Consider the following 26,650-nt stretch of genomic DNA (forward strand, 5'->3'; position numbering starts at 1 on the left):
TTTCCGGGTGACGGGATTTTTACCCATGACCCTTGTAATAGAGCAGTGTCTTACCAACTAGACTATCGAGATTGCCCGGTAGCAAGCAAAACTTCAGTTCGAATCCCATGTTTTGGCAGCGGGTACCGCAATGACATAATAGATGTTAAATTTGCATCGGGGATAGATAATAAAAAATTAAAAAATTATCCATAGACCGGTACGGGTAAACAAAAAATAATAATAATAACAATAATATTATTTATCCCCGATGCAAATTCAACATGTAGTTTTTTCATAGCACATATAGTGTCAGTAGCTCAGTTTTAGATGATCAAGCCGAGCATTTCCTAGAGCAAGACGATCGATCACTGCACTCAACCTGTGAAGACAATCAGAGGATTGTTCATCCAAACTCATGGGCGCAATTTCATAGAGCTGCTTAAGCATCAAAAGCAGCTAAGCACTAAAGAAGTACATGCTTACCGGAATAAGGTTATCAGCCATACTGCCAAGTATTGTGTACAAGTTGTCACTGATATACTGCTCATCCTGCCTGCTAAGCAGGAAATTGTTAAGCAATTTCGCAGATCTATGAAATTGGGCCCTGTCCTGCATTAATACCTTGGAAGACTAGTGAGCGGTGAACAAAATTAAGTCGGTCAAAGAGACCATGACAACACTTTTTTAGGTCAGTAAGGCCCTATAGGGGACTAAATATCCGGGTCAGCGTCTTCAAACTATTGAGTATAAGGGAGAGACGATGCAGGCATCGAAAACGGGGAACACATCGGGGATGCACGTGTGACACCGTTGCATGACGCACCCGCTGCGCGTGTCGCGGGATGTGCGTTTTGATGTCACACCATGTGTCACACAGATTCACTGTGACGAAACAAAGTGCTTCGAACGTTTGGCGCGCTTCCCTAGCCGACATCGCTGGGTTACCTTTGTTTTTGTTTTCTTGCATGCTCTCATAAACTCTTGAGTTTCTGTAGCGTAAACAAGCAATTTGTTTGTGAAGCTGTGATTTGATGCGATTAATTGCGATTTTAGTATTTTTACCGACTACTTTTGTTGACTACCGGGCCGTAGAACCTTCGAAGCCGGGTATTTCCGTTGAACTTGAAGCGAAAGTTGTCACCGAGTTTGCGTGGTTTTTGTAAACACCGCTGACTTCTAGTGTTATTTTGATCAGCATTTGTTGTGACCCAACGACTGTCAATCACAATGTCTGATCGCGGTAAGTTGACTTCTAAACTCTTTTTACAGAAACTTTTCAGAAGTTTTCAAATAGCCGTACACTCAGTCAGTCTATATAATGAGTTTGTGACAAATATCAACTTCATATCAACCACAATAGTTAAGGGAAACTATGACTGGGTAGATTTGAAACAATTGGGGTTTGATTAAAGAGCATTTACTGGAACGGGACTTGAACCAACGACCACCGGATTAACGAACCGCCGCTATCCAGCCCAATATGTTGGCGGTCCTGAAAATAGTGATTCCTGAACCACTGAGTTAACAGAAGTTTTGAATGCTGCAGATCGAAAAAGTTGAGATTTCAAAAAGACGAAAGTGTTCATACAAACAACAAGTGTTATATCATGCAAAATGTAAAGGAACATTATAGAATTGTTGTTGCTCAGACAGTTGCTTGGAGTGTAAGCACTTTATGTAATCCACAAATCATAATCTGACCAACCTGTACAAGTTTGAGATAGATCGGCTATCCGGTTCACATGAAAATAGTGAAAGAACCGATCACCATTTTGCGTGACATTGATTAAAATGGTTTTTTCTTTTTTACTAAAACGCTCACTCGGTGATAAACTCTAAACGGGAACTTGGATTTCTCATGAAAATGACATTTCAGACATAATTATTTCATTTGATGTTGTTTACTATCATCAGTTAAGTTTTATGTAAATCTGTGATCTTCTTGGTTTTTGTTCTGTCCAATTCTGTAATGTTCCTTACTTTGAGTGTCTTCCCGTAAAGGGGACTTCTAATTCTAAGTTGTACTCGGCATAGTCTGTAAGTCGGAGGAGGCAACGCCTATATATGAAAGGATGTGACAGAAGAGACAGCCTTATGTTAAAATAATTTAAAATTATCCCGGTTCCCATATACTGTTTATTATTTTGTGTTGAACTTTTTAACCCTTGTTTGGTATAAAGACCAAGTTCTAACTTTCTTAATGCAGATGAAAATAAACTATTCAAACCATAATTTTGCTTGTGTCGCCTTAATTGATTGGATTCGCAATAAAAGAAGCCCCATCCTATATAATTTGTATTGTGGATTGTATTGGTAAACTTCAAATGTTAGATTTTTCCTACAGGTTACGCAAAACCGGTTTGCATGTACGTTGTAATTAATTTTGTAAAAAATCTAAGATATTCTTTGAAGTGACAAGTGATAGTGTCAACTGAGGAAGAATTTGCGGAGACTTCTAAATTCTAAAACATTTTCTTTCTATAAAATGAGCAAATTACGCCAATAACATTTTGCAATTAGGCATATTGGCTTGATTAACAAGAAAGGTTAATAAAACGTTAATAATTTTGTCAAGTTAGATTTTCTTAAAATAACTAAAACAAAGGTTTTGTGTTTAATCGATGATTCATTAAAGTTAAATTCTTCAAAACTTTACGGTTTTCACGTACAGGGATAGACATCATCCGGCTAATTTCAATTGCTAACCACAATAATTTGGGAGTTAGTCTTCAAAGGCAATTTGTAAAAAGTTTTCAATCAGAATTATTTCTCAGTAACCCACTGCGGGTACAACGAGAGCATCTTTTTGGTTACCCAATTAAAGTTTGTTTAAAGACAGTGGACACGATATTGGTAATTACTCAAAATAATTATTATCATAAAACCTTTTCTTGATTACGAGTATTGGGGAGAGGTTGATAGTATAAAACATTGTGAGAAACCGCTCCCTCTGAAGTGACGTAGTTAGCGAGAAAGAAGTAGTTTTCCACGAATTTGATTTCGAGACCTCAGATTTAGAATTTGAGGTCTCGAAATCAAGCATCTAAAAGCACACAACTTCGTGTGACCATGGTGCGACAAGAGAGGTTTTTTTCCTGTCATTAATATCTCGCAACTTCGACGACCGATTGAGCTCAAATTTGCACAGGTTTATTATTGTATGCATATGTTGAGATACACCAACTGTGAAGACTATATAGTCTTTGACAATTTCCAATAGTGTCCAGTGTCTTGTATTAAGCAGGATTGGTGGAGCTGACAACCATTTACAAATAAGCAACATGTTATTTGGGTCAGCAGAAAATAGAGAAAAACCACATACAATATTCAGCATGTTAACCTACTGTCCTTAATTTTTCTTTAAACAATCCAGGTGTTTTTTTCCTTTTCAGATTCAGTTTTTTCGAATATGACTTAGAGGGAAATATTTCACAAAAGAATGGCTTTCAATGAATTTCATAATTAGTAGTTCATACTAAAAATTAAACACCCTCCTCAACCCCCTCACTGTACAATACCTTTAAAACCAATGTCTTTTAAAGGCACTGTTCACATTTGGTAATTGTGAAAGACCAGCCTTCTCACTTGGTGTATCCCATCATGCATAAAATAACAAATCTGTGCAAATTTTGGCTTAATTGGTCATCGAATTTGCAAGAGAATATATAAAGAAGAAAAACATCCTTGTTGTATTACTTTGTGTGCTTTCAGATGCATAATAAAAGGCTTTAGCTGAATTACTTTACTATTCGAGTAAATAATTACCTCCTAAAAAAACTACAGAGGGAGCCGTTTCTCACAATGTTTGATACTGTGTTTCACAGCAAGACTCAAAAAGCACCAAAGTGCCCTCGCAACAGCTCTAACAAATATTTTTGAGTAATTATCAAATGTGTCCAGTACCTTTAACAAAGTACAAGCTGACGTGTTATTTTTTTTTATAGGATTTCTATTGTTTTCGTTTATTGTTAATTCAGAGCCAAAGAATTGGCAAAGGAAGTTGAAGGAAGAACGGCACGTCCACTTTGTTGACATCATGGACGAGTCACGCCGAGCGCCACCCTTCGACCATTTCCCCATCACGCCTTCAAGACGTGGTGGACCCATTAGGCGCCTACTATTCAAGGTTATACCTTGTTATTCGGATCGAGAGATCAAGTATCTGTACGAAGAGAAAGAGGCAGAACCACCAATAAGAAAGATGATTGGTGAAGATCAGAAGAAGGGAATGAAGAAGAGGAAAAATGAGAAGGAGAATAAAAACATCAAGACGAAAGAAGACAAGATAGCGAAGGATAAGATTGAATCTGAGAAGAAGGTCAAAGATGTGACCGAGAATGAGAAGAAAGGCACTGCGCAGACCAGGCGCACAAAAACCTCTTCATCTTTAAGGCCATCTTCATCAGCAGAGGGACCTCAAAGAAAGCCCAAGGCAAATAAACACAGGAAGCGTGCTCAGAGCGCTTCTCAGAGACGCTCCGTGTTGCCTTTGGGTAAGTGCCGCCCTCTCCCGCCTATACCAAGGAAAGCAAGCAAGAAACAAAAAACTGTCCTTCCGGAAGATTCTCAACGAACAAGCGAGAAAATTGAGAAGCAGCTGGCGAAGTCGCCACAGGTGTCTGAGGTAACATCTCCAAGATACCCACCGACGGCAGCCAGAGAAAGACGCCGTAATTCAACCGAGTCCATCTGGAGACAAATGAGATACCAGCAGCAAAAGATCGGCTTTATTCTCCGTGATAAGGCCAAGGCAAGACGACTAGCTGAGCTAGCTAAAGTTCGAAAGAATGGCACAAGTAAGGATGGAGTGGTAACCAAACTTGTTGCTCAACCAATGGTCCATGTTGCTCAACAAATGGCTCAAGTTGCTCAACAAATGGCCCAAGTTGAGTCCAGAATGAGCTGTGCAAGTGCAAAGATGAATCAAAGAGATGAAATACTGGATCACATTGAACTCCTTGAGCGCAACGCGTGCGCACAAGACGACATGCTCATCTCAATCAACGAACTCCTTGGACTACAATGTATTCTCTCTGCTGAAGACTTTCTCCTACACAAAGAATTGCTTTTATTAGCAGCAGACACGGACGTAATCAGTGGCAGGGATGGACCATCAATGAGCTCCACACATGAGGACAAAAACAGCAACACAGACGAACTTTCAGACTGGGAAGACCTGATTTCTATCTCATCTGAAAGTGTCTCAGAGCAAACCACCTACTCTTTGGGGAGAAAATCCACTAAGAAGACTTACTCGAGATATGCCAAGGCACAAAAGACGACATACAAGAGGAAGTCATATCTAGTTGCACAAAAGAGTGACTCTGAAAGTAGCAACAGTGACGATACTTGCAGTTCTGTCCAGGAACAAAGTGAGATTGAACTGTTCCCAATAACTAAAAGAAGTACATCAACTGGGAAGAAACACAAGAAAAGGAAGTCGAAAAAGCAAAACAAGCTGCATGTGAAGCTGTCAGAAGATATGAGCCGAACTCCTGCCAAGAAGGTTATCAGTGATATTTCCGATACAGACAGCAACCTGAGCAGTGACGACACTAACCGGTACCAATCGGTTAAAAACGGAAACACAGACAAGAGGAGGTCATACACGGTTGAACACAAGAGTGATTACTCTGACAGTGGCAAAAATTATGAAGAAAGCATAATGGGACAAAGTGAAACTGAACTTGTGCCAGTTATTAAAAGAAGTTCAACAACTAAGAAGGACAAGAAACGCAAGAAGAGGAAGTCAAAACAACAAATAACCAAGCTGCATGAGAAGTCTCCAGAAGAAGATAGCCAAACTCAAGCCAAGCAGGTTATCAGTGACGTTTCAGATACGGACAATAGCCTTAACAATGACGACACTTACCCAGCAGTAAACAAGGGGAACACACCGGGTGCAAGAAACAAGAGGAAGACTAAAGGCCGTCAACTTATGACCATTGAGACCCTTTCCTCGGAATCAGAGTCCAATCTTCAGACGTTGACCATTGACAGCAACCTTAACAATGACGACACTAAGGGAAACGCATCGAGTCCAGGAGACAATAAGACCAAAAGCCATCAACGCAAGAGAAAACCATCGAGAAAGATGACTGTTGAAATCTCTTCCTCGGAATCAGAGTCAAATCTTCAAACTTTGAACATTGACAGCAACCTTAACAATGACGACACATACCCACCAACAAATAACGAGTACGCACCGAGTCCAAGAAACAAGAAGATTAAAGGCCGCCAACTCAATGGAAAACCAGCAAAAATTATGCCTGTTGAAATCTCTTCCTCAGAATCAACTGAGTTCAATCTCCAGACCTTGAACATTGATGCATCACCTGATGATGAAGCAGAACAAAAGACACTTCAGCGAAAGAGAACTCCTAAATGTAGTACTCGAAATCTATCTGAAGATGACACACCAGTACACACTGTGCTTCGTTCCCCAGAATCTGCTGGAAGCAGTTCTGGTAGATCTAAGAATCGAGACCACAGACGTAAAAGGTCTTCGTCACAACCAGAGCGACTTGAGGATGTGCCTGAACGTGCACAACCATCCACATCTAATGTGGATGAAGGGTGCACTTCCCCTGTCAAACATGTGAGCGGTCGAATGAGGCATGCCCATAAGTACACGAAGTCCCGAGAGCCGAAATGTCTTGCGTTAAGTGATGACGAAGAAAAAGACCAACTCGCAGTGAACATAGCAGCAGCACCTGCTCCAGAATCAACGACACCCTCTATGAAGGAGGAGACACTTATCTGCGGCAAGTCTACAATAAAACAGAAGAAACAAAACAAGACAAAAAGATCTTCAGAACCAAAAACAACCTCATTAACAAGTGAGAATTTTGATAACTCCGAAAACGATTTCATGTCGCCAAATAGTGTGATTGTGTCAACTCCTACCATTGAGGAAGCTGCCTTGACTACCATGCCAATGAAGACCCAAAATACACATCCACGAATGACAAAGCAGTACAAGGAATCTGAGGTTGCACCACCAAGCAACTCTGAAGAACCCAAATGTCCCACTGTGCCAACAGCTCAGACTGAAAACACAATCTCAAACAAACCTTCGAGAAGGCCAAAGAGAAATGCAAACAACAGGAACCGTATTAAGTCAGCTCTTCCAACAGATGATCAGGACGATCATCAAACCAATGAAGCATCTCTGACCACTCAACAAACACATGTGGATGACAAATCCACGATTCCTAAGAAGTCAGATCCTAAGAAGCTTCACTGGTTAGATAGTGACACCGGGAGCGACACTGACATGTCTACAAAGAGACAAAACATCGAAAAAGAACTGAAGTTAAAGAAAAGCATGAGTGTGAACAGGGAACGAGAACTATCACAGAAGTCTGAGATATCATCTGAAAACCCAAGGGTCGACGATCTTAGTGAAAAACAGACCAAACTCACAACAACTCAGAAAACGAGTAGCAACTCACCAGGCGTCAAGAGCAGACGAAATGAACGCGAAGTTTCGAATCAAGACGTCATCCTATCGAGCACTCCTGACATGGTCCATGGTGCAGCCCAAAGAAAAGAAAAGAGAAAAACTCAAAAGGGGGAAACACCAGTAATCACTGTGGCTCCCATCAACAATAAAGAGTTACTGACAAAGAGTCAGGGGCGTCTTGATTGTGTTGCACTTAACCATGAGATCATCAAGGTGCAAGGGCCACATAGTCCCCCAGAGGAGGAAGAATCTACAAGTGACGAAGACTGTGGGTTCATGACTACAGCATTTCCCGTGAAAAATACTGATACTGACCCAATCAATGACAACCCACAGACGGAACAAAACGTCAATGAGGTCAGCGATGTGCCGAATCTAACTACAGAGCGCAATGAACTTCAGGGAAATGAAATTGCCTCTTCATCAAAGGACAGTGAAGGGGAAAGTGAGAAAAGAGACAAGAAGTCCAAAAGATCATCCTCTGTCTGGAAGAAATTACAACACAACAAGATAATGTTTAAGAAGAATAAGCTTAGTAAACATTCAACCGATTTGGAGAAAGCATCGGCCAAGAGCGAGCTGAAGCGTGCCAGTGAAATGCAGATGAGAGACACTGTGATTGATGCTGAAGCAACAAGAGAGATGTGCAGAGACGTCGAGAGGCAGGGTAAGGAAGAAGAAGACACGACTTCTCAACCCTCTGATAACAGCACAACATCAAAACACAAGGAGCATCATAAGAAAATTAAAACACCAAAGATGCTGAAGAAAATTTCAAAGCAGCAAGGTCTGTTCAAAAAGAAGAACAAACAAAAGCCAGCAAATGATGTTGAGAACCCTTTACTAGAAGGAGGGAATTCTCAATATGTTCAAGACGGATCTATTGAACCGGAAACGATCAGCGACCTCTGTCAAGGATCTGGATCCGAGGGATCCAAAAAACATCATAAGAAACGCAAAACACCAAAGGCGTTGAAGAAAATAGCAAAACATGGACTGTTCAAAACTAAAAGCCAGAAAGCAGTCGAGCCGTCCAGCGGAACGGAGAAGTCTAAACAAGATGATGAACCTCATTCCTTTGATGCTGGACAATCTTCCCAAAAAGCTAACAACAACTTGTGCCAAGCAACTACCTCGTCTCAAATAGGAGATGGCACGGAGAATACAGGGGTCGAAGAAGACAACTACACACAAAATGACCTTGAAACTACTGATGCCAGTGAGGCCATACAACGTCGCAAGTCAATGTCAAAATGGAAAAAATTCAAACATGACCAAGGTCTCTACAAAAAGCAAAAGAACCGAAACGTCAAATTCTCAGGGGAACAGCAAGAAACATTAAACCACGCTCTTGGTGGCGTGAGAGACAACAACTCTGTCTATAAAGAATTGATGAAGAGGAGAGAAGAGGCCAGAAAACAAAAAGAAAAGGACAAGGGGCTTAAGAAAGACCTTAAGAAAACCAAGAAACAGAAACATGTACTGGCAGATGATAGTGCACGAGATCAATCCACAACCTCCTCATCACACGGCAAGAAGAGTAAACTTGCCAACCTTCTGAGAGGAAAGAAAGACCATAAAATTCAGACAACCCAGATTGTGCCTCAGACATCAGAGATGAAAGAAAATGAAAGTCCAGTGGGTCTGGCGAGCTGCAGAAATGGAGCACCTACCGCTGTGAATCCCGACCTGGAGCTTGTGGGAGGGGAAACTATAAGAGAGGGCAACTTCATGACTGCAAATCACACTTCACACTTAGTGAGACCATCAAAGACATCAACAGCGGCAGCAGATGAGAACCAAGAGGCTGAAGTGACTGATGGTTGGTGTGATCCCACACAGAACAAGTGAGCATTAAACCTCGAATTTCTCAATTGAACAATTAAGACAATTTCATTTAAATCCATGGTTTCATAGCAAGTAATGGTTTAAAAGTTTAATCCGCTGTGAAGATTCATAGTAACCAACAGGCATAATCAAAGGGAAAACATGATATTTTCCATTGTTATCAAATATTGTTGACTTATTACTTAATTATCCCATGCCTCATGTTTTACAGACTCAAACTTTCAAACGACGTCAAGGAAAAGAAGAACGACGACCAAACTGGGAGAATTTCTCGCCGTCATTGTGATACGGCTTCTGGAGTAAGGAGTTTCAACCCAGTCGAGGACAATGACGTTTCTGGTACAGGCCGTGACTCTAACAAGATCCCTACCACACAAAATGGGTAATACACATGACTAAATTCAACCACACTTACATTGAAAACAAAAACAAACCTTAAAGAAACAATAATTTGTTTAAGTTATTAACTTTCTGGTCAAATAAAATGAATAAATACAATTTTCAATGTTCTTAAACTCAGGGGGTGACAAGTAAAACTTATTCTTTTTGCGATTTGCTTCTACACTTTGACAGTATACAAACTGTATTTTCCTGTTAAATAAAAGTAACTTTTAATATATTTTATTTTATTTCCATAGACATACTCAAGGAGTTCTTCCTGCTCGATTTGATAACTCATACAAGCTGCCAGCAAAGAAGTCAAACTCATCTCAACGTGACGAGGACGGCGCCGTAAGTGGTCAAAGTCAACAACGAAAGCAGATTATGTCTCAGATCCTACAAGAACTCGATGATACTTCATCTCAGTCTGACAGAGAACAGGAAGCCCTCATCATTGACACACCAACACAAAAAGTGACAGAGAAAAAGACGAGCAAATCAGAGAGAAGCTGCACTGTTGACATCATCAATGAAATAACATCGCCAATACCTTCTCGACAGGTCAAATTGCTACCACAAGCCCAAGTTGAAGAAAGTGACGATGATGTGATTCCGAACTTACAACGTCATCAGTCAAAGACTGAAGGCTCTTCCCCTCCCGTCGTAGAGGTCAGAGCTGCGGTCGAGTATAATGAGGAGGCCGGGGATAATGAGAAGAGCGAGTCTTGCGATGACATGATTAACCACATTATTATAAAGCCTCAAATTGACAATTCCGAACACAAACCTGATTACAACTCATGGGATGACGAGTCAGAGGAAGAGACAACCAATCAAGCAAGACAAGACAACTCACCAAACGTGCCCAGATCACCAGACATAGAATTCTTAGACGAGCTGCTGGACGAGCTCTCGCCATCCAGCAAGAAGCACGGTACAACTCGACAAGCTGACAGCAAATCAAGACAAGTGGCTAGAACAGACAACCCAACTAAGAAGACAAAGGGGTTGAATGTCATCGCAGCAGATCAGAAGTCCGATGACGTAAGTTTGACCCAACATGCCGAGAATGCTCCAGAAGATCAGAACTGTGTGAATGAGTTAGACGTCATTGAACAGATGCTTTCTACGTCTGCAGGCAAGGACGATTTTGATATTTTTGACATTGTGGACAGAATGCCAAAATCTAAGACCAAGCTTGTGATGTTGACCACACTTCTTGAAAGCTCACAAGAGCAGACATCTGAAGATGATTCCTCAAATTCAGGCCAACTGAGTTTGAATGTGGTGTCTGCTAACAAACACAACGATGAGCCACTTCATGGAGAAAACATGATCAAGCAATCTCAATCGAATGGAAACATCAAAGGAACTACATCACCCAAAGCAGAATCTGATGTGTCATACAATAGCAAACAAGCATCTTTTACATCTCGGGAAGAGGATTCTGCGATGTCTCTGGATGACAATGTGCAAGGAAGAGAGGTCGTTAAGAAAGAGTCGCAGAAAATCTTAGACTCAGTGAGAAGCCAAGAGATGGTGTACAGCCCGGGAAAGAAAGAGGAGATTGATAAGCAACCAATACCGAGAGAAGGTAGATCACCTTTGGTGATCGTGGAGTCCAAGAAACCAGTAGATGAAAAACCTATTGATACTGAAACACACACCGCGATGTCAACTCAAGAAAAACACATTGCAGGAGGGAAGATCATTGTAAATCCTGCATGGGGGATCAGTTCGCTCGATGACTTTAATCCTTCCAGTACCAGGAGGCAAGACGTAACCGTTGGTTCTGACATTAGTGGTGAGGTTGAGAAGCAATCACCCACTTCCAATTTGAACAGGACCGATGACGTAACTCGTGACGTGCCAAGAAGTCCATCTTCGGAGTCTGAAATTTACTCAGATGGAGACTCGTCTGTGAGTTTAGACATGACTCAGCAACCGGTCACTCCTGAAGATAAAGATGAGAACACAAGCAAGCCAAATTTCTTGGACTATCTCACTCAACTGAAGCTCGAAGAGTCTTTGAAAAAGGCTGGGAAACCAGTGACTGTCTCACCATTCGAAAACTCTGATGTTCCAAGTTATCTTCGCACAGACTTCAATCCATCTCCCGAACAGAAACCGTTCAAAAGATGGGATCCAGCAGCCGCTCAAAAGACGATGGAAAAGATCTGCAGATCTAAAAACAAATCGAAGGAAACATCAGCAGAGCCACGATGGCTGAAGGAAGATTTCCATCCCGCTCCTGAGCAGAAACCATTCAAGAAATGGAATCCAGTCGTAGCCCAAAAGACAATGCAAAAGATCTCCGGAATAAAGACAACCACTGAGAAACCAGAGCCACGTTGGCTCAAGAATGACTTCAATCCAGCTCCGGAACAGAAACCATTCAAGAGATGGGATCCCTCAGTAGCACAGAATAAGATGGAAAAGATTGGTCTTTCTAAAAAGAAATTTCCCGAACCCACAGAAGTGCCACGGTGGCTGCAGAAAGATTTTAATCCCGTCGAGAATGGGCGAAAAGCTGATGATTGGAAAGTACCTGGAGCCAAGTCCGATGTGCTGAGTTCAACCCCTGATGAGAGCAAAGACTCAGCAGAATACTGCTGGGACACTGATTCTTCGATGTCTCTTGAAGACAAGGTGCAAGGAAGAGAAGCCATTAGGAAAGAGTCGCAGAAAATCATAGACTCAATGAGAAGCCAAGAGATGTTCCACAGCTCGGGAAAAGAGTCATCTACCAAGTTATCTACCTCTTCCACTTCCACAGCAGTCGACAAGGACATCCCTCGTTTCTTGCGAGCAGATTTTAACCCTGCCCCAGAGCAGAAACCTTTCAAGAGATGGAATTCTGCAGAAGCTAAAAAGAAACTCGACAAAATTGGAGACCCGAACAAGAAGTTTCCAGAGAATACTAAAGACGAAAAGCCAATGTGGTTGAAGAATGACTTCAATCCAACCCGGAAAGAGACAAAACCAGGAGCAGCCACAAATGAAACTGCTAAAGATGCATCAACGCCAAGGTGGCTTCAACCCAACTTTGATCCAGCAGCTGAAGCTACGAGTGTGTCTGAGCCCAGCAAACGGACAACTCATAACATGCCTCCCACGGCACAGTTCCAGGTACTGACCACACTTAAACGTTTTATTGTCAGTTAAAATAAATGAAATAATTAAACATTTTAATTAAAAGTACTCTGAATGATCTGGGCCCAGATGCATGTCGCCTCTATCGAAATGCGCTTACAATCACCTCTTGCCGCTTAGTAAGCGCCTAAGCGCCAAATTTAAAGACACTGGACACTATTGGTAATTGTCAAAGACCAGTCTTCTCACTTGATGTGTCTCAACATCATGCATAAAATAACAGGTATGTGAAAATTTGAGCTCAATATTGGTCGTCGAAGTTGCGAGATAATAATGAAAGAAAAACACCCTCGTCACACGAAGTTGTGTGCTTTCAGATTCTTGCTTTCGAGACCTCAAATTCTAAATCCAAGGTCTCGAAATCAAATTCGTGGAAAATTACTTCTTTCTCTAAAACTACATCACTTCAGAGGGAGCCGTTTCTCACAATGTTTTATACCATCAACCTCTCTATATTACTCATTACCAAGTAAGGTTTTATGCTAATAATCATTTTGAGTAATTACCACAGTAGTGTCCTCTGCCTTTAAGCGCTAGCGGACAAGCAAAATATTCCCTGATAACAAAATAATGAATACGCTTGGCGTAAGCGTGGAATCTGCTTCGTAAGCGCCGTTTATTTGCTTACAGTAAGCAGAGCCATACAATTGGGCCCTTGGCTATTTATTATTTGTTGTTAACATTTTTTTTTTAAATATAAGTTGTACAAGATTGTTCTCATAGCAATAACTCAAATAAACACTCATGTTTTGTTTCCAGCACCCTGCTCTTGGACAACCAACCTATCAACCCGACACTGACATGTTTGATATCCACTCAGAAGCATTACTTGACGAAACCCGTCACCAGCCACGATTTATCAGAGACATCCATGGTCAGCCCGCCGATCCAGCTCGAAGAGAAAGAAGCTTAATTGACAACCCGCCCCAACGTATGCAGTCTGGATTCCACAGTGTTCCTGGCCACGCACCAGCCTACCGACAAGGAGAACTGCAGAGTCAAGTCCAAGCTCTCGGTAAGTCATCTAATGTGCCAGCTTGGCTTCAGAGTAAGCCTCAACCACTACCAGAGACAACTCGGAACATGCCACAGTTACCCGGTGTCTCTCCAATTAGCACCCACAACACACACCATGGAATGGACAACTGTAAAACTGATGTCAGACCAGGAAGGACAACATTCAGGCAGTTTGCTCCACCTCCAAGACAGACGGACGGTCTCGATGTCATTTCTTCAGACATGGAGTATGAAGAGACTTACCCATCGGGTTTGGGGAACTCTGATCTACCCCGTCCCAGCTGGATGAAGCCTGGTCTTGCCCCTGCCGGGAACGCGTGGCAAAACTCGGCCAATGAGCGTCGTATCTTATTCAATTCAATATCAAAGACGCAAGCAAGGTTTACGAACCGTATTATGTAGTCGCTGAGGCAAGGCTTTTTTCAGAAAGATGACTGTGTACTTATAGGCACTGGACACTATTGGTAATTGTCAAAGACCAGTATTCTCACTTGGTGTATCTCAACATATGCATAGCCAACCTGTGAAAACGTGGGCTCAATTTGCAAGAGTTAAATGAAAGAAAAAACCACCCTTGTTGCACATGTTTGGTGTTATTTCAGATGCATAATAAAAGACTTTGGAGGGTTTCTCACAATGTGTTATACTTCCAAGGCCTCTCGTTTTCTCTTTAACAAGTAAGTTTTTATGGTTACAATTTTGAGTAGTTTATACCAATAGTGTCCAGTGCCTTTAAATAATTATAATAAAATAAATAATAATATAAACTTCAGAAATAAAAAAATTGTGATCTTTTGTTGTTCGTAAAAAAAAAAGTATTTAAAAAAAACGAAGTAAAAAAAAAAAAGTTTCAGATATTCTTGGAATGTTAAAATAAACAAATTTTCCACATGGTGTGAATTACTATTTTGCAACGTTGCAGGATGATTTCCTTGTCTGTAAAAACCGTCAGCAAACCTGAACAAGAACTCTGGACAATTAATAATTCTCAAACTTTACTCCACAACGTGATCAGAATATTGACCCGATTCGCACTATGTAGACATTTCGATCAATGTATTTGCTATAATGACTGTGCCATTATACAAGGGAAAACACCCCTGTTATATCATTTTATAATCAAATTATGTAAAGAAAACAAAAACTCTCTGAAGAAAAAGAAAACAAAATTCGTCTGGTTTCCTGCATGATTTATAAAAAACTAAGCCATGGGCAAACGCGTTTCACCATTTCTTGTTTCTTCTTCAGGTTTGACTGTATTGTATTCAGATTTTAAATTAGTTAAAGTATTATTTTGTATTGGTAGTTAAAAAAAAAAAAAAAAATATTTATGCTATTTATTCTGCATTTGAGTGCACAATGTTGAACAGATCTACTGATCTAGTGTAGGCCAAGGTTAAATAAAACAAAGGGAATTTATAATGTGTTATTCAAAATCATGGCAAAAGCTTCCAATTTGGATTATGAAGAAAAACCAACTAACAAGGTATAACAAGCCGTACAATAAATACAATACATTTGCGAAACAAGACATGTGCTGTGCGCACTACGCCAGAAAAATATAAACAAAACGAAACAAGGTCAAAATTATAATGACGCATATGCTGGAATAGCCTTCTTACAATCATGTTCATTATAAAGTTTTAAAAATGAAATAAAATTAATTGTTATTAAATTAAATTAATTTGTGTTGCCTGATGAGTCATTGTGAAGTGAGAGAATTATACCAGTTTGAATTAGCAAGTTGCGAGTGGAGTACTTTCAAGTAATCCCTGACACACAGATATTTTTAGAAAGTTAAGGGCAATTACAAACATGGACATGACACAAAAAAATCAAATTATTGACACAGCTTTCTTTTCACTTAAAAGTCATAGTTAACATATGAAACCAATTTATTTTTAGTTGTTGACAAGGAATAAACCCAATTTTGCCAAATAAAAACTCAGCTTGGGCTCCATGTAGGCTTGGCTAAACTGACTGGAAAACTGCGACTGACCGTAATGCGACTGACCGCGGTTTTGCCATGTATACCTAAAAGTTCAAGTTGCTGACCATTAATTGGATACTCACGTATAAGAGTTGTGTGTTACATGTAACACTTTCGCAAGTTTTTCAGTTAGAGGAAACTTTTGAATTTTGACTAGTGTATTTTTACCATGTACTTTTTTTGTAATGCGACTGACCGCTTTTCACAACGTTATAACGTCCAGTGCACAACGCCCACACCATTTATAATAATATCATTTATTCAAAGCCTTGGGTGTCAAGTACAAATCAGTCTATAAACTTCGGTGGAAATAATTTCTCACACAGAACTACTAGCACAGAGATCAAGAAACGACACAGAAAAATTTATTGCGACTGACCATGGAATTGCCCTCAAGTAATGAATCAAAATTAAAAATCAAATTTCAGTTGCTTAGGAATCGCCCAACAAAGTCGTTTTAATAGTTGTCACTGTTATTGGCCGTTTAGGCCTCTCCTGTAACACCTCACTTTCACATGGATACACTTTTGCTCTGGTGGGCAGCGGAAACGTATACCCCGTTAATTTCATTTCGTGCTCGATTTTGGGAATTTAAACATTGCCGGGTTTCATTAAATTAGCCACAAGACATTCCGATTCGCGCTGTATTCCCATTGTTACATCATTTCACACATAAAGAATAGTTTCATATCCACACTGTACGAACGATTTGTAAACACTTTAATTCACGTTTTCTGCCAATTCACAAGTATTAACTACCGTACTCACCAAAGAATATAACTCGGCATAGGAACTCCCATGGAAAAGTGTGTGTCGACGCAACGCCGAAACTCAGGACAGGTACCTCCACGGTCTAACACACTCTCTTGTCGAGACCTCGTCGGAAGCTCATGAGAGCAGAGTAGCGTTTTACCCGTGCCCGATGGTGGCCCCGGAGATATTCCTTCGTACGTGTATATACAGCAGTAATTACCCGGCCCTATAATCCTATATAGAATTCCTGAGATTCCCAGAACACAATGCAGACCCAACATTAATCGGTACACCACGCAACGTACCAAGCACCAATGGTGCTTTTGTATAGATTATAAAGAGATTCAAAATGTATTGATTGAAAATGAACAGTCCTTGTTTTCTTTCTAGTTTTATATAATGTAGAGGGAGCGAGAAAATAATATTATGCTGAGTACCAAAGCATAATGTATACAAGGAAAAGTAAACAATCCCGTTTAGTAATCACTCTTATAATTAATGCTTATACAAATTTGTTAGAAGCCAACATCAGCTTTCGAAAGATAACGAATTTTGATAAAGATTTCACCTCAAAGTGGCTATGTAAAAACACATAATTTGTAATGCCCCCAATATTCAAATCTTACGTGTATATTTTTGCCATTAACACTGGAAGGCGCGATGGCCTAGTGGTAAGGCGCCTGTCTCGTAAACAGAAGATCGGGGGTTCGACTCTCTCTCGTGCCTTTTTTGTTCTTTTTTTTTGCGACATCCAAGAACCATCTCAAACATTTATTGTTGCAAACATTATCATGAAGAACTCATTAAAAAAACGTAGACACAACTTGGTTGTTTTCCCCACTTTGTGCACTATTCTAATATTTGATACAACACCGTTGTGCCAGATCGGGGCCTATTGAAGCAGTCCACAACTCGTAGTAATTGGCTTAGTGGTAAGGCGTTAATTGTCTCGTAAACAAACAATCGAGGGTTCGACTCCCTCTTGTGCCTATTTTGCCTTTTATTTGCGTGTTCCAAGACTCAATTGTTGCTACACTCTTCTCTTAGGAGCTCATACTTTTGTGCCAGATCCTTTTGGTTAACAAAATAAATAATTGGGGCAGTCAACAACCCGTCATGTGGCGCGGTGGCCTAGAGGTAGGGCGTCTGTCTCGTAAACAGAAGATCGAGGGTGCGACTCCCTCTCGTGCCTTTTTGGCCTTTTATTTGCGCCATCCAAGAATCAACTCAACATTTGTTCAATAAGTTATTGGGAAGAGTTCATAAAAACGCAGGGAAGTGCGGCCCTTCCGTTTCGTAGAATGTTTTTTAAAGTTTTTTTAAACGCCGACTTTCTTATCTCTAGACCAAACACTGTGCCAGATCCCTTTGTTTAAGAAATGTGATAGTTGGGGCAGTCCACATCACCTCATGTGGCGCGGTAGCCTAGTGGTAAGGCGTCTGTCTCGTAAACAGAAGATCGAGGGTTCGACTCCCTCTCGTGCCTTTTTGGCCTTTTATTTGCGCCATCCAAGAATCAACTCAACATTTGTTCAATAAGTTATTGGGAAGAGTTCATAAAAACGCAGGGAAGTGCGGCCCTTCTGTTTCGTAGAATGTTTTTTAAAGTTTTTTTAAACGCCGACTTTCTTATCTCTAGACCAAACACTGTGCCAGATCCCTTTGTTTAAGAAAGTTGATAGTTGGGGCAGACCACATCATGTGGCGCGGTGGCCTAGTGGTAAGGCGTCTGTCTCGTAAACAGAAGATCGAGGGTTTGACTCCCTCTCGTGCCTTTTTTGTTGTTCTTTTATTCGTGTCATTCAAGAATCAACTCAAACATTATTTTGTTCCATTAACTTTTGGGACGAGTTCATAAAAACGCAGGGAAGTGCGGCCCATCTGTTTCGTAGAATGTTTTTGTTTTTTTCAACGCCGACTTTCTTTTCTCTAGACCAAACACTGTGCCAGATCCATTTGTTTAAAAAAGTTGATAGTTGGGGCAGTCCACATCTCGTCATGTGGCGCGGTGGCCTAGTGGTAAGGCGTCTGTCTCGTAAACAGAAGATCGAGGGTTCGACTCCCTCTCGTGCCTTTTTGGCCTTTTATTTGCGTCATCCAAGAATCAACTCAACATTATTTTGTTCAATAAGTTATCGGGAAGAGTTCATAAAAACGCAGGGAAGTCCGGCCCATTCTGTTTCGTAGAATGTTTTTTAGTTTTTTTAAATGCCGACTTTCTTATCTCTAGACTAAACACTGTGCCAGATCCCTTTGTTTAAGAAAGTTGATAGTTGGGGCAGTCCACACCAAGTCATGTGGCGCGGTAGCCTAGTGGTAAGGCGTCTGTCTCGTAAACAGAAGATCGAGGGTTCGACTCCCTCTCGTGCCTGTTTGGCCTTTTATTTGCGTCATCCAAGAATCAACTCAACATTTGTTCAATAAGTAAAAGAGAAGAGTTCATAAAAACGCTGGGAAGTGCGGCCCATCTGTTTCGTAGAATGTTTTGTTTTTGTTTTTTAACGCCAACTTTCTAATCTCTAAGACCAAACACTTTGCCAGATCCCTTTAAGAAAGTTGATAGTTGAGGCAGTCCACATCCCGTCATGTGGCGCGGTGGCCTAGTGGTAAGGCGTCTGTCTCGTAAACAGAAGATCGAGGGTTCGACTCCCTCTCGTGCCTTTTTGGCCTTTTATTTGCGCCATCCAAGAATCAACTCGACATTTTGTTCAATAAGTTATTGGGAAGAGTTCATACAAACGCAGGAAAGTGCGGCCCTTCTGTTTCATAGAATGTTTTTTTAAGTTTTTTTAAACGCCGACTTTCTTATCTCTAGACCAAACACTGTGCCAGATCCCTTTGTTTAAGAAAGTTGATAGTTGGGGCAGTCCACATCTCGTCATGTGGCGCGGTGGCCTAGTGGTAAGGCGTCTGTCTCGTAAACAGAAGATCGAGGGTTCGACTCCCTCTCGTGCCTTTTTGGCCTTTTATTTGCGTCATCCAAGAATCAACTCAACTTTATTGTGTTCAATAAGTTATCGGGAAGAGTTCATAAAAACGCAGGGAAGTGCGGCCCATCTGTTTCGTAGAATGTTTTTTTATAACTTTTTTTACGCCAACTTTCTTATCTCTAGACCAAATGCTTTGCCAGATCCCTTTAAGAAAGTTGATAGTTGGGGCAGTCTACATCTCGTCATGTGGCGCGGTGGCCTAGTGGTAAGGCGTCTGTCTCGTAAACAGAAGATCGAGGGTTCGACTCCCTCTCGTGCCTTTTTGGCCTTTTATTTGCGTCATCCAAGAATCAACTCAACTTTATTGTGTTCAATAAGTTTGGCCTTTTATTTGCGTCATCCAAGAATCAACTCAACATTTTGTTCAACAAGTTATCGGGAAGAGTTCATAAAAACGCAGGGAAGTGCGGCCCATCTATTTCGTAGAATGTTTTTTAAAACTTTTTTTACGCCAACTTTCTTATCTCTAGACCAAATACTTTGCCAGATCCCTTTAAGAAAGTTGATAGTTGGGGCAGTCCACATCACCTCATGTGGCGCGGTAGCCTAGTGGTAAGGCGTCTGTCTCGTAAACAGAAGATCGAGGGTTCGACTCCCTCTCGTGCCTTTTTGGCCTTTTATTTGCGTCATCAAAGAGTCAACTCAACAGTATTTTGTTCTATAATTTATCGGGAAGAGTTCATAAAAACGCAGGGAAGTGCGGCCCATCTGTTTCGTAGAATGTTTTTTTATAATTTTTTTTACGCCAACTTTCTTATCTCTAGACCAAATACTTTGCCAGATCCCTTTAAGAAAGTTGATAGTTGGGGCAGTCCACATCACCTCATGTGACGCGGTTGCCTAGTCGTAAACAGAAGATCGAGGGTTCGACTCCCTCTCGTGCCTTTTTGGCCTTTTTATTTGCGTCATCCAATTCGAGCAACTGGTAAACACCGTGGTCTTTTTTCTATGCATACAAATAATCGGGAGATAGGCCCCTGACGTTCGCTTAAAAAAAGGCTGGGAATGCCGACCTCTGTTTTACTTTTTTTTTAAGACCCTAATTCCTGTGACTCAAACATTGTGCCAGATTCTTAAGCTAAAGAAAGTTAATAATTTGTGCGATTTAAATTCGCATGTGGCGCGGTGGCCTAGTGGTAAGGCGTCTGTCTCGTAAACAGAAGATCGAGGGTTCGACTCCCTCTCGTGCCTTATTATTGTTCTTTCATATTCAATGTCCATTTGTGGTGCTTTCTCTGCTATGCAAAAGTAATTCGTTAATACAAAAAAATTCATAGTTTTGTTTTTATCTTTGAAAATTCTTATTTTAAACACCGACCCTTTTGTGGCTCAAAAACTGTGCCAGATTAATTTGGTTAAAAATGGGGCAGTCCACAAATTGCCATGTAGGCGCGGTGGCCTAGTGGTAGGGCGTCTGTCTCGTAAACAGAAGATCGAGGGTTCGACTCCTCTCGTGCCTTTTTGGCCTCTTATTTACGTGACTGAGAATCCGACTCAAGCATATATTGGGAGAAAAGAGTTCAAAAGGGACGGGAATATTGACACCCCAAATCATATAACGGCTTGGTATTGTGAATATTCTATACTGACATCTGTTTAAAACCGTCCCGTAAAGTATGTTAGGTTTATTGGAAGTTAAAAAAATCATGAAGGATATTGTGCTAATAATAATTTATTCCATAGGAAACAGAAAACAGAAAAACGTATAATACCTCTTACCTTACATAAAACATAACGATGTTATTCTCCGAAACACAATTTTGAAAAACGCGAGGTAATCGGCGGCTATTTGATGTGAAAGAGAGCGCCCTTAATTGGCCAGAGCTGGAGAACTGTGCACAAACCGTATTGGGAAATTACACCGATGACGTCAAGGGGTCATTCGCATGTCATTATCACTGAGATAGGCAGTTTTCTACTCCCGACTGAAAAAGCCGCGCGGATGTGCATTTTTGACTTGAATTATTTATTACTAAAATGCACATTAATTAAGCGTAAACCGTCAAAAAAGGGTAATAGTTAAATTATTGAGATTATCCTGTAGCCCCTGAGGCAAATCTTAAAAGAGATCCTCTTAATCATCGGATAAGGGAGTTGCACTGTGGAAGCACTCTAGGGGGTGGGGGAGGACACAGGAATCATCTGAAAAGTGTTATGCCTGCATTGGGGGGTTTTCCAGTTCACGGGATTTGCAAACGTATGTACGAATAATATAGGATTTGACGCATTGCATGGTGAGGTATCAGTACGTTTGGTTTGTGGTAACACCATGTATCTGGTGGTAACACCATGTATCTGGTGTATCTTATCTACTTGCCAGAATGAGTTTGTTCTTGGAGAACTGTCTTGCTTTATTTTACTACCGCGGAGTAGATTGTTTAGGTGCTCGGGAGACTTCTCAGTTCTGAAAAGAACTGCCCTGCTTTTTAACTATTACATAGGCGGATGGTATAGAAACAGGCTGGGACTACTAGTTTGTACGAAACATAAAACATTTTTCACGTCACTAGCTGATGTCCACACAAACACGGACACAAAACAAGAGTCAACTCTTAAATCAGGTCGTCATAATTATACAAATCTTGTTTTATTTACAGTGTTTACAAAATGTGCACGAATCTGTTTAAGTCTTCACAGTGATAATAAAAAATAATAGTTAACACATAGCAACAAGATTGCTAAATGAACCTAGGCCTACTGTTTTAAAGAGCAAGCTCTAAAAAAGACACAATTCTGCACAGCTCTTTAATTTTAAACAAGCAAAGCATGATAACTGAACTTGATAACTTCTGAACACAGACTTGGACTGAACCAACTTGATAATTGTTGTTCTTTTTACTCAATCTTACCAAATTGACAAACAGCACACATTGACAAAACAATCACACAATACAAAATGCGTACAAAAATAAATATATCGTTAAAGAGTTTCTGTTAAAATGATAAGCAACAAATCTGCAGTTTAAAATAAAAAAGAACTGTAATTCTACACGGCGATGCATGCGTTTTAAATAATAATCTAATAAGCATATTACAAGCAAACTAAAACAAAAACAGAACAGCTTATCGACAGAATATGTCACAACCATGTTATTTTGCAAACTAACACATGATAAGACAGATAGAACAACTTAAGTGTTGCATGGTATTGCATCAGTTCAAAGAACTTTTGCTACTGGCCATTTTCACACGAAAAAGTATTGCTGTATCGAATAAGCAAAAACCACAACGATTAGAAATAGGCTTTGAGCTTCATTCTTGCAATTTAAAGAGACAAGGTAACAGACCAAACATTGTGCTGTCATCTGGTTTCCCACCCATTAAACTTAATGTAACAAAACTGAGGCTTACCTACAAAAAACGTCTGGTCCCTTTGAATGAAACACTGAGAACTTCCACTTTCATTGTCATTGGGATTATTGTAACACACTTGTATATGTGGAGTACATGTACTAAAAATGATAGGCCAATGTGCATACCAAGGCATCTGGCAAGGGCATTTTGGCAATTTTCACTATTATATGATGCACACCAACATTAATGTTTACCCATTCAAACTAATGTAACCAAATAAACTGAGGTTGTCCAAATAAGAACAAGTCTCTAGGAATGATTGCCATAGCACAGAAGCGAATATAACAAAGAAAGCTGCATAGTGTCTCTAAAATAATAAAGATTTAAGACTGATATCATACTGATAATATCATGTAAAAAAAAGTTTGAAAAAGTAATGCTTAACACAGATGAACATACTAAAAAATTACTGTTAAGTAGTCTTGGCATGCTGAAACTACATGTATCTGCAAACAAATACAATGCATGACATTTCATCCTAAAACACTTTAAAAATCTGTTGTATCCAACATTCATACAACCCACAACATTTACACATCAACTGTTTGTAGTACCTTCACAAGCCATGACGGAAACATTTGTATACGTCACATAATCCAAACAAAATAACCACTGCAACAGCCGACAAGAGATTATCACTCCATGCATTGAACTTTCAACAAGTACATGAACAGTTTGATCCCAAAACCGCTCCAAGAACATCAATTATGTTAAGTTGAGATTCGACAGACACAAGGTTATGTTTCATTGACGGACTGAAGTAACCTGCACAGAACAACCAAACAGTCGAGGTAGCCTACCTTTTTAGCCACACCCGACAACGAGACAATGTGAATACAGATGGTCTTGACCAGTTCCTACAAGATCAGACAAAAGATGCTTACGCAAAACTAATTAAACTACATGTCTTAATCCCACAAGTTGTTCAACAACAAATACAAATAAAAACCATTTCAGCCATATTATCAGATTTTACGAGCAAAGCGAACTTCTGCTTCAACACATTGTAAAAAATAACAACATTTTAGAAAGGTTCTGAAATTGCAACGAAACTTTGTAAACAAATTCAACACTCAACACTGACAACTGCAAGGATGAAATTGCTTTGAAATGTACACACAACATCAAATTGAAAGTACACTAGGCCAGTGCAACCAACACCAGAAATGTGTCTTTGGTCTACATTTTGTGAAGACCAGCGAAGCAGGGAATGTGATGCAAGTTTAGGTCTGGTAGTTTGAGCCTTATTTTATAGAGCTGCTGTTAACGCAGAACATTATGCCGTTTCTTCAGTCCTGTTTTGCCTGCGACTCACTCCACGCTTCATCTTCCTTTGGAGACATCTGCTAAGTAGACTCTTTGCTTAAACCAAATCTTTGAAGTTGGGCTACAGTCTTGAAATTCCTCAGTGTAATTATATTGAAGGTTCATTGAGGATGACACAACTTCCAAGATTTAGAGATCCTGATTGAATGACAATAGGCACCATCTAGACAAACCATCTAGGTATTGTATTTTCCAATTAGCTATTCTTCATTTCAGTACACAATGACAATTTGTATGCACCATCCACATTGTGTACAGCCACAAGACGTCTCAACCAGCTAGACTTCATTCCAGTACACATCCATCACAGAAAATGAAAACTCCTATCATCACTGTAGCATTTTCTGCAACAACTCCTGTAAGCTCTAACAGCAATAATCCTCTTGACACTCGAGATTGGAGATTTTGAACCTATTAAAATCTTGTCTGCAAAAGTTAAAGGGAACATACACGCAAATATTTTGCCTCTTATTTGAGCTGCACCGACTCCTGTCTATACTTGAGCATGATCCGTAGTCAGCAACAACTCCTGAAAGCTCACACTGCTATAATCCTCTTGGCAACAGCTTTAATCCTGGCAATCAAGATTGCAGGTTTTGAACCACTTAAAGTCTAGTCTGCAGAAGTTAAAGGGAACATACATGCATATATTTTGCCTTTCTATTTAAGCTGCAGGGACTCCTATTATTACTTGAGCATGATCCGTAGTCAGCAACAACTCCTGAAAGCCCTCACTGCTATAATACTCTTGGCAACAGCTTAGGTCCTCCTGGAACTCTAGATTGGAGGTTCTGAACCTCTTAAAGTCTAGTCTGCAGAAGTTAAAGGGAACATACATGAATATATTTTGCCTTTCTATTTCAGCTGCAGGGACTCCTATGATTACTGGAGCATGATCTGTAGTCAGCAACAACTCCTGAAAGCCCTCACTGCTATAATACTCTTGGCAACAGCTTAGGTCCTCCTGGAACTCTAGATTGGAGGTTCTGAACCTCTTCAAGTCTAGTCTGCAGAAGTTAAAGGGATCATACATGCACATATTTTGCCTTTCTGTTTGAGCTGTCAGGACTCCTATCATTACTAGAGCACTATCCGTAGTCAGCAACAACTCCTGAAAGCTCTCACTGTAATCCTCTAGGCAACAGCTTAATCCACTTGGCAATCAAGATTGCAGGTTTTAAACCACTTAAAAGTCTAGTCTGCAGAAGGTAAAGGGATTATACATACATACATGTTTCCTTTCATTTTGAGCTGCAGGGACTCCTATCAATACTTGTGCATGATCCATAGTCAGCAACAACTCCTGAAAGCTCTTACTGTAATCCTTTAGGCAACAGCTTAATCATCTTGGCACCAAAGATTTGAGGTTCTGAACCTCTTCAAGTTGAAGTTAAAGGGAACATATATATTTTTGCCTATTGGGCTGCAGGGACTGCTTTTCACATCTCGATCAATCCCACTGCTGCAACCATCTCTCTGCATGTACCCTGGTGGCCACAATTTCATCAAATGTAGTTGTTTGACAGGAACAATGCATTATGAAAATCTCCTTGCAGTAATGTTGAACTCTTCATCAAGACCCTTTATCGCTTATTTTGGACAATCCCAGGTTTCCAAATTCAACTTGCAACTCCAATATGACATGTTTCCTTCAGGACTTGGCGAATATGTCTCAATTATCTAGTAGTCATCATTGTGTAGAATTAACAGTTCATTCGTCCTGCATGGCTTGTTTTACACAAGCAGCAAGCATGAGATCCACTTCCTCCCCACCCGTATCAGTCACAACAATCTCCTTTACCATGAAGAAAAAACAAAAGTACAACATCAACCTAAAACAAGATTATTAAAAAGTTTTTTTCAAGTTTTGTAAAAGTACTACAATGCTAGCTGCTTAATAAACACACATGATACAGGGTACAAAGTTGGGGATACCATTTTTTACAAAAGAAAATTTCTATAATACCATCATAGGATATGTGCAAAGAAAGGCTAGTAGGTTATGATGGCGACTGCTCTATATTCTGACACCACTATTTTCCGACAACCCTCTCTTGATTATACATGCTATGGTTGGGTTAGGGTTATGGTTCAGAATAGGAAAATACATCAAGGGTGTCGGAACATAGGTGTGGATCTGGATCTGACCAACAGCTTTTCCTGAGGGGACAAGACTATTTTCCTCAAGTAAAGGGCACTTCTGTGCAAAAACTATGGTTTTCTACACACAGGGAATGATATAAGAAAGGGCAAATTGCACAATAATCTGTGGCTCAGGTTAAATGGTTCTTCTACATTAATATTACAGATCAAAGTGAAGAATTATTTCATCATTGCCAAATGAATGAATGATTTGAATTACATCAAACCCCATTTCTGTCAAGTCATGGG

General features: G+C 40.2%; 2 protein-coding genes and 12 non-coding genes across 14 annotated transcripts in view; 13 read left to right on the forward strand and 1 right to left on the reverse strand.

Moving 5' to 3' along the window:
- The first annotated feature begins 1,209 nt into the window (after positions 1-1,209).
- Positions 1,210-14,248, forward strand: LOC117290215 (microtubule-associated protein futsch-like). Its single transcript, XM_033771474.1, has 5 exons — positions 1,210-1,222; positions 3,960-9,294; positions 9,507-9,677; positions 9,934-12,805; positions 13,589-14,248. Exons 1-5 carry the CDS (start codon positions 1,210-1,212, stop codon positions 14,246-14,248), a joined length of 9,051 nt encoding a protein of 3,016 aa, XP_033627365.1.
- Positions 14,249-17,243: 2,995 nt separating this feature from the next.
- On the forward strand, positions 17,244-17,315 carry Trnat-cgu. The gene has a single exon. It is a non-coding gene; the product is annotated as a tRNA-Thr (tRNA).
- A 394-nt stretch (positions 17,316-17,709) lies between these two features.
- Trnat-cgu lies at positions 17,710-17,781 on the forward strand. The gene has a single exon. It is a non-coding gene; the product is annotated as a tRNA-Thr (tRNA).
- A 222-nt stretch (positions 17,782-18,003) lies between these two features.
- On the forward strand, positions 18,004-18,075 carry Trnat-cgu. The gene has a single exon. It is a non-coding gene; the product is annotated as a tRNA-Thr (tRNA).
- Positions 18,076-18,292: 217 nt separating this feature from the next.
- Trnat-cgu lies at positions 18,293-18,364 on the forward strand. The gene has a single exon. It is a non-coding gene; the product is annotated as a tRNA-Thr (tRNA).
- A 227-nt stretch (positions 18,365-18,591) lies between these two features.
- On the forward strand, positions 18,592-18,663 carry Trnat-cgu. The gene has a single exon. It is a non-coding gene; the product is annotated as a tRNA-Thr (tRNA).
- Positions 18,664-18,888: 225 nt separating this feature from the next.
- Trnat-cgu lies at positions 18,889-18,960 on the forward strand. Its single transcript has one exon. It is a non-coding gene; the product is annotated as a tRNA-Thr (tRNA).
- A 218-nt stretch (positions 18,961-19,178) lies between these two features.
- Trnat-cgu lies at positions 19,179-19,250 on the forward strand. Its single transcript has one exon. It is a non-coding gene; the product is annotated as a tRNA-Thr (tRNA).
- A 223-nt stretch (positions 19,251-19,473) lies between these two features.
- Trnat-cgu lies at positions 19,474-19,545 on the forward strand. The gene has a single exon. It is a non-coding gene; the product is annotated as a tRNA-Thr (tRNA).
- Positions 19,546-19,767: 222 nt separating this feature from the next.
- Positions 19,768-19,839, forward strand: Trnat-cgu. The gene has a single exon. It is a non-coding gene; the product is annotated as a tRNA-Thr (tRNA).
- A 275-nt stretch (positions 19,840-20,114) lies between these two features.
- On the forward strand, positions 20,115-20,186 carry Trnat-cgu. Its single transcript has one exon. It is a non-coding gene; the product is annotated as a tRNA-Thr (tRNA).
- A 512-nt stretch (positions 20,187-20,698) lies between these two features.
- On the forward strand, positions 20,699-20,770 carry Trnat-cgu. Its single transcript has one exon. It is a non-coding gene; the product is annotated as a tRNA-Thr (tRNA).
- A 197-nt stretch (positions 20,771-20,967) lies between these two features.
- On the forward strand, positions 20,968-21,038 carry Trnat-cgu. The gene has a single exon. It is a non-coding gene; the product is annotated as a tRNA-Thr (tRNA).
- Positions 21,039-22,136: 1,098 nt separating this feature from the next.
- Positions 22,137-26,650, reverse strand: part of LOC117290230 (ATPase MORC2-like) — a 32,780-nt gene continuing 28,266 nt past the window's right edge. The window contains exon 26 of the mRNA XM_033771494.1: positions 22,137-26,054. Within this exon, the coding sequence (XP_033627385.1) occupies positions 25,971-26,054 (84 nt within the window). The 3' untranslated portion in view covers positions 22,137-25,970. The remainder of the gene's footprint in view (positions 26,055-26,650) is intronic.

The sequence above is a fragment of the Asterias rubens genome, chromosome 5 (assembly GCF_902459465.1).
Source record: "Asterias rubens chromosome 5, eAstRub1.3, whole genome shotgun sequence".
In the NCBI taxonomy this organism is placed as follows: domain Eukaryota; kingdom Metazoa; phylum Echinodermata; class Asteroidea; order Forcipulatida; family Asteriidae; genus Asterias; species Asterias rubens.

Excerpts from the sequence above, each read along its gene's own strand:
- LOC117290215 (XM_033771474.1), top strand. Across the intron at positions 9,678-9,933 it reads ATCCCTACCACACAAAATGG|ACATACTCAAGGAGTTCTTC; the intron begins GTAATACACATG and ends TTATTTCCATAG. Across the intron at positions 12,806-13,588 it reads CTCCCACGGCACAGTTCCAG|CACCCTGCTCTTGGACAACC; the intron begins GTACTGACCACA and ends TTTTGTTTCCAG.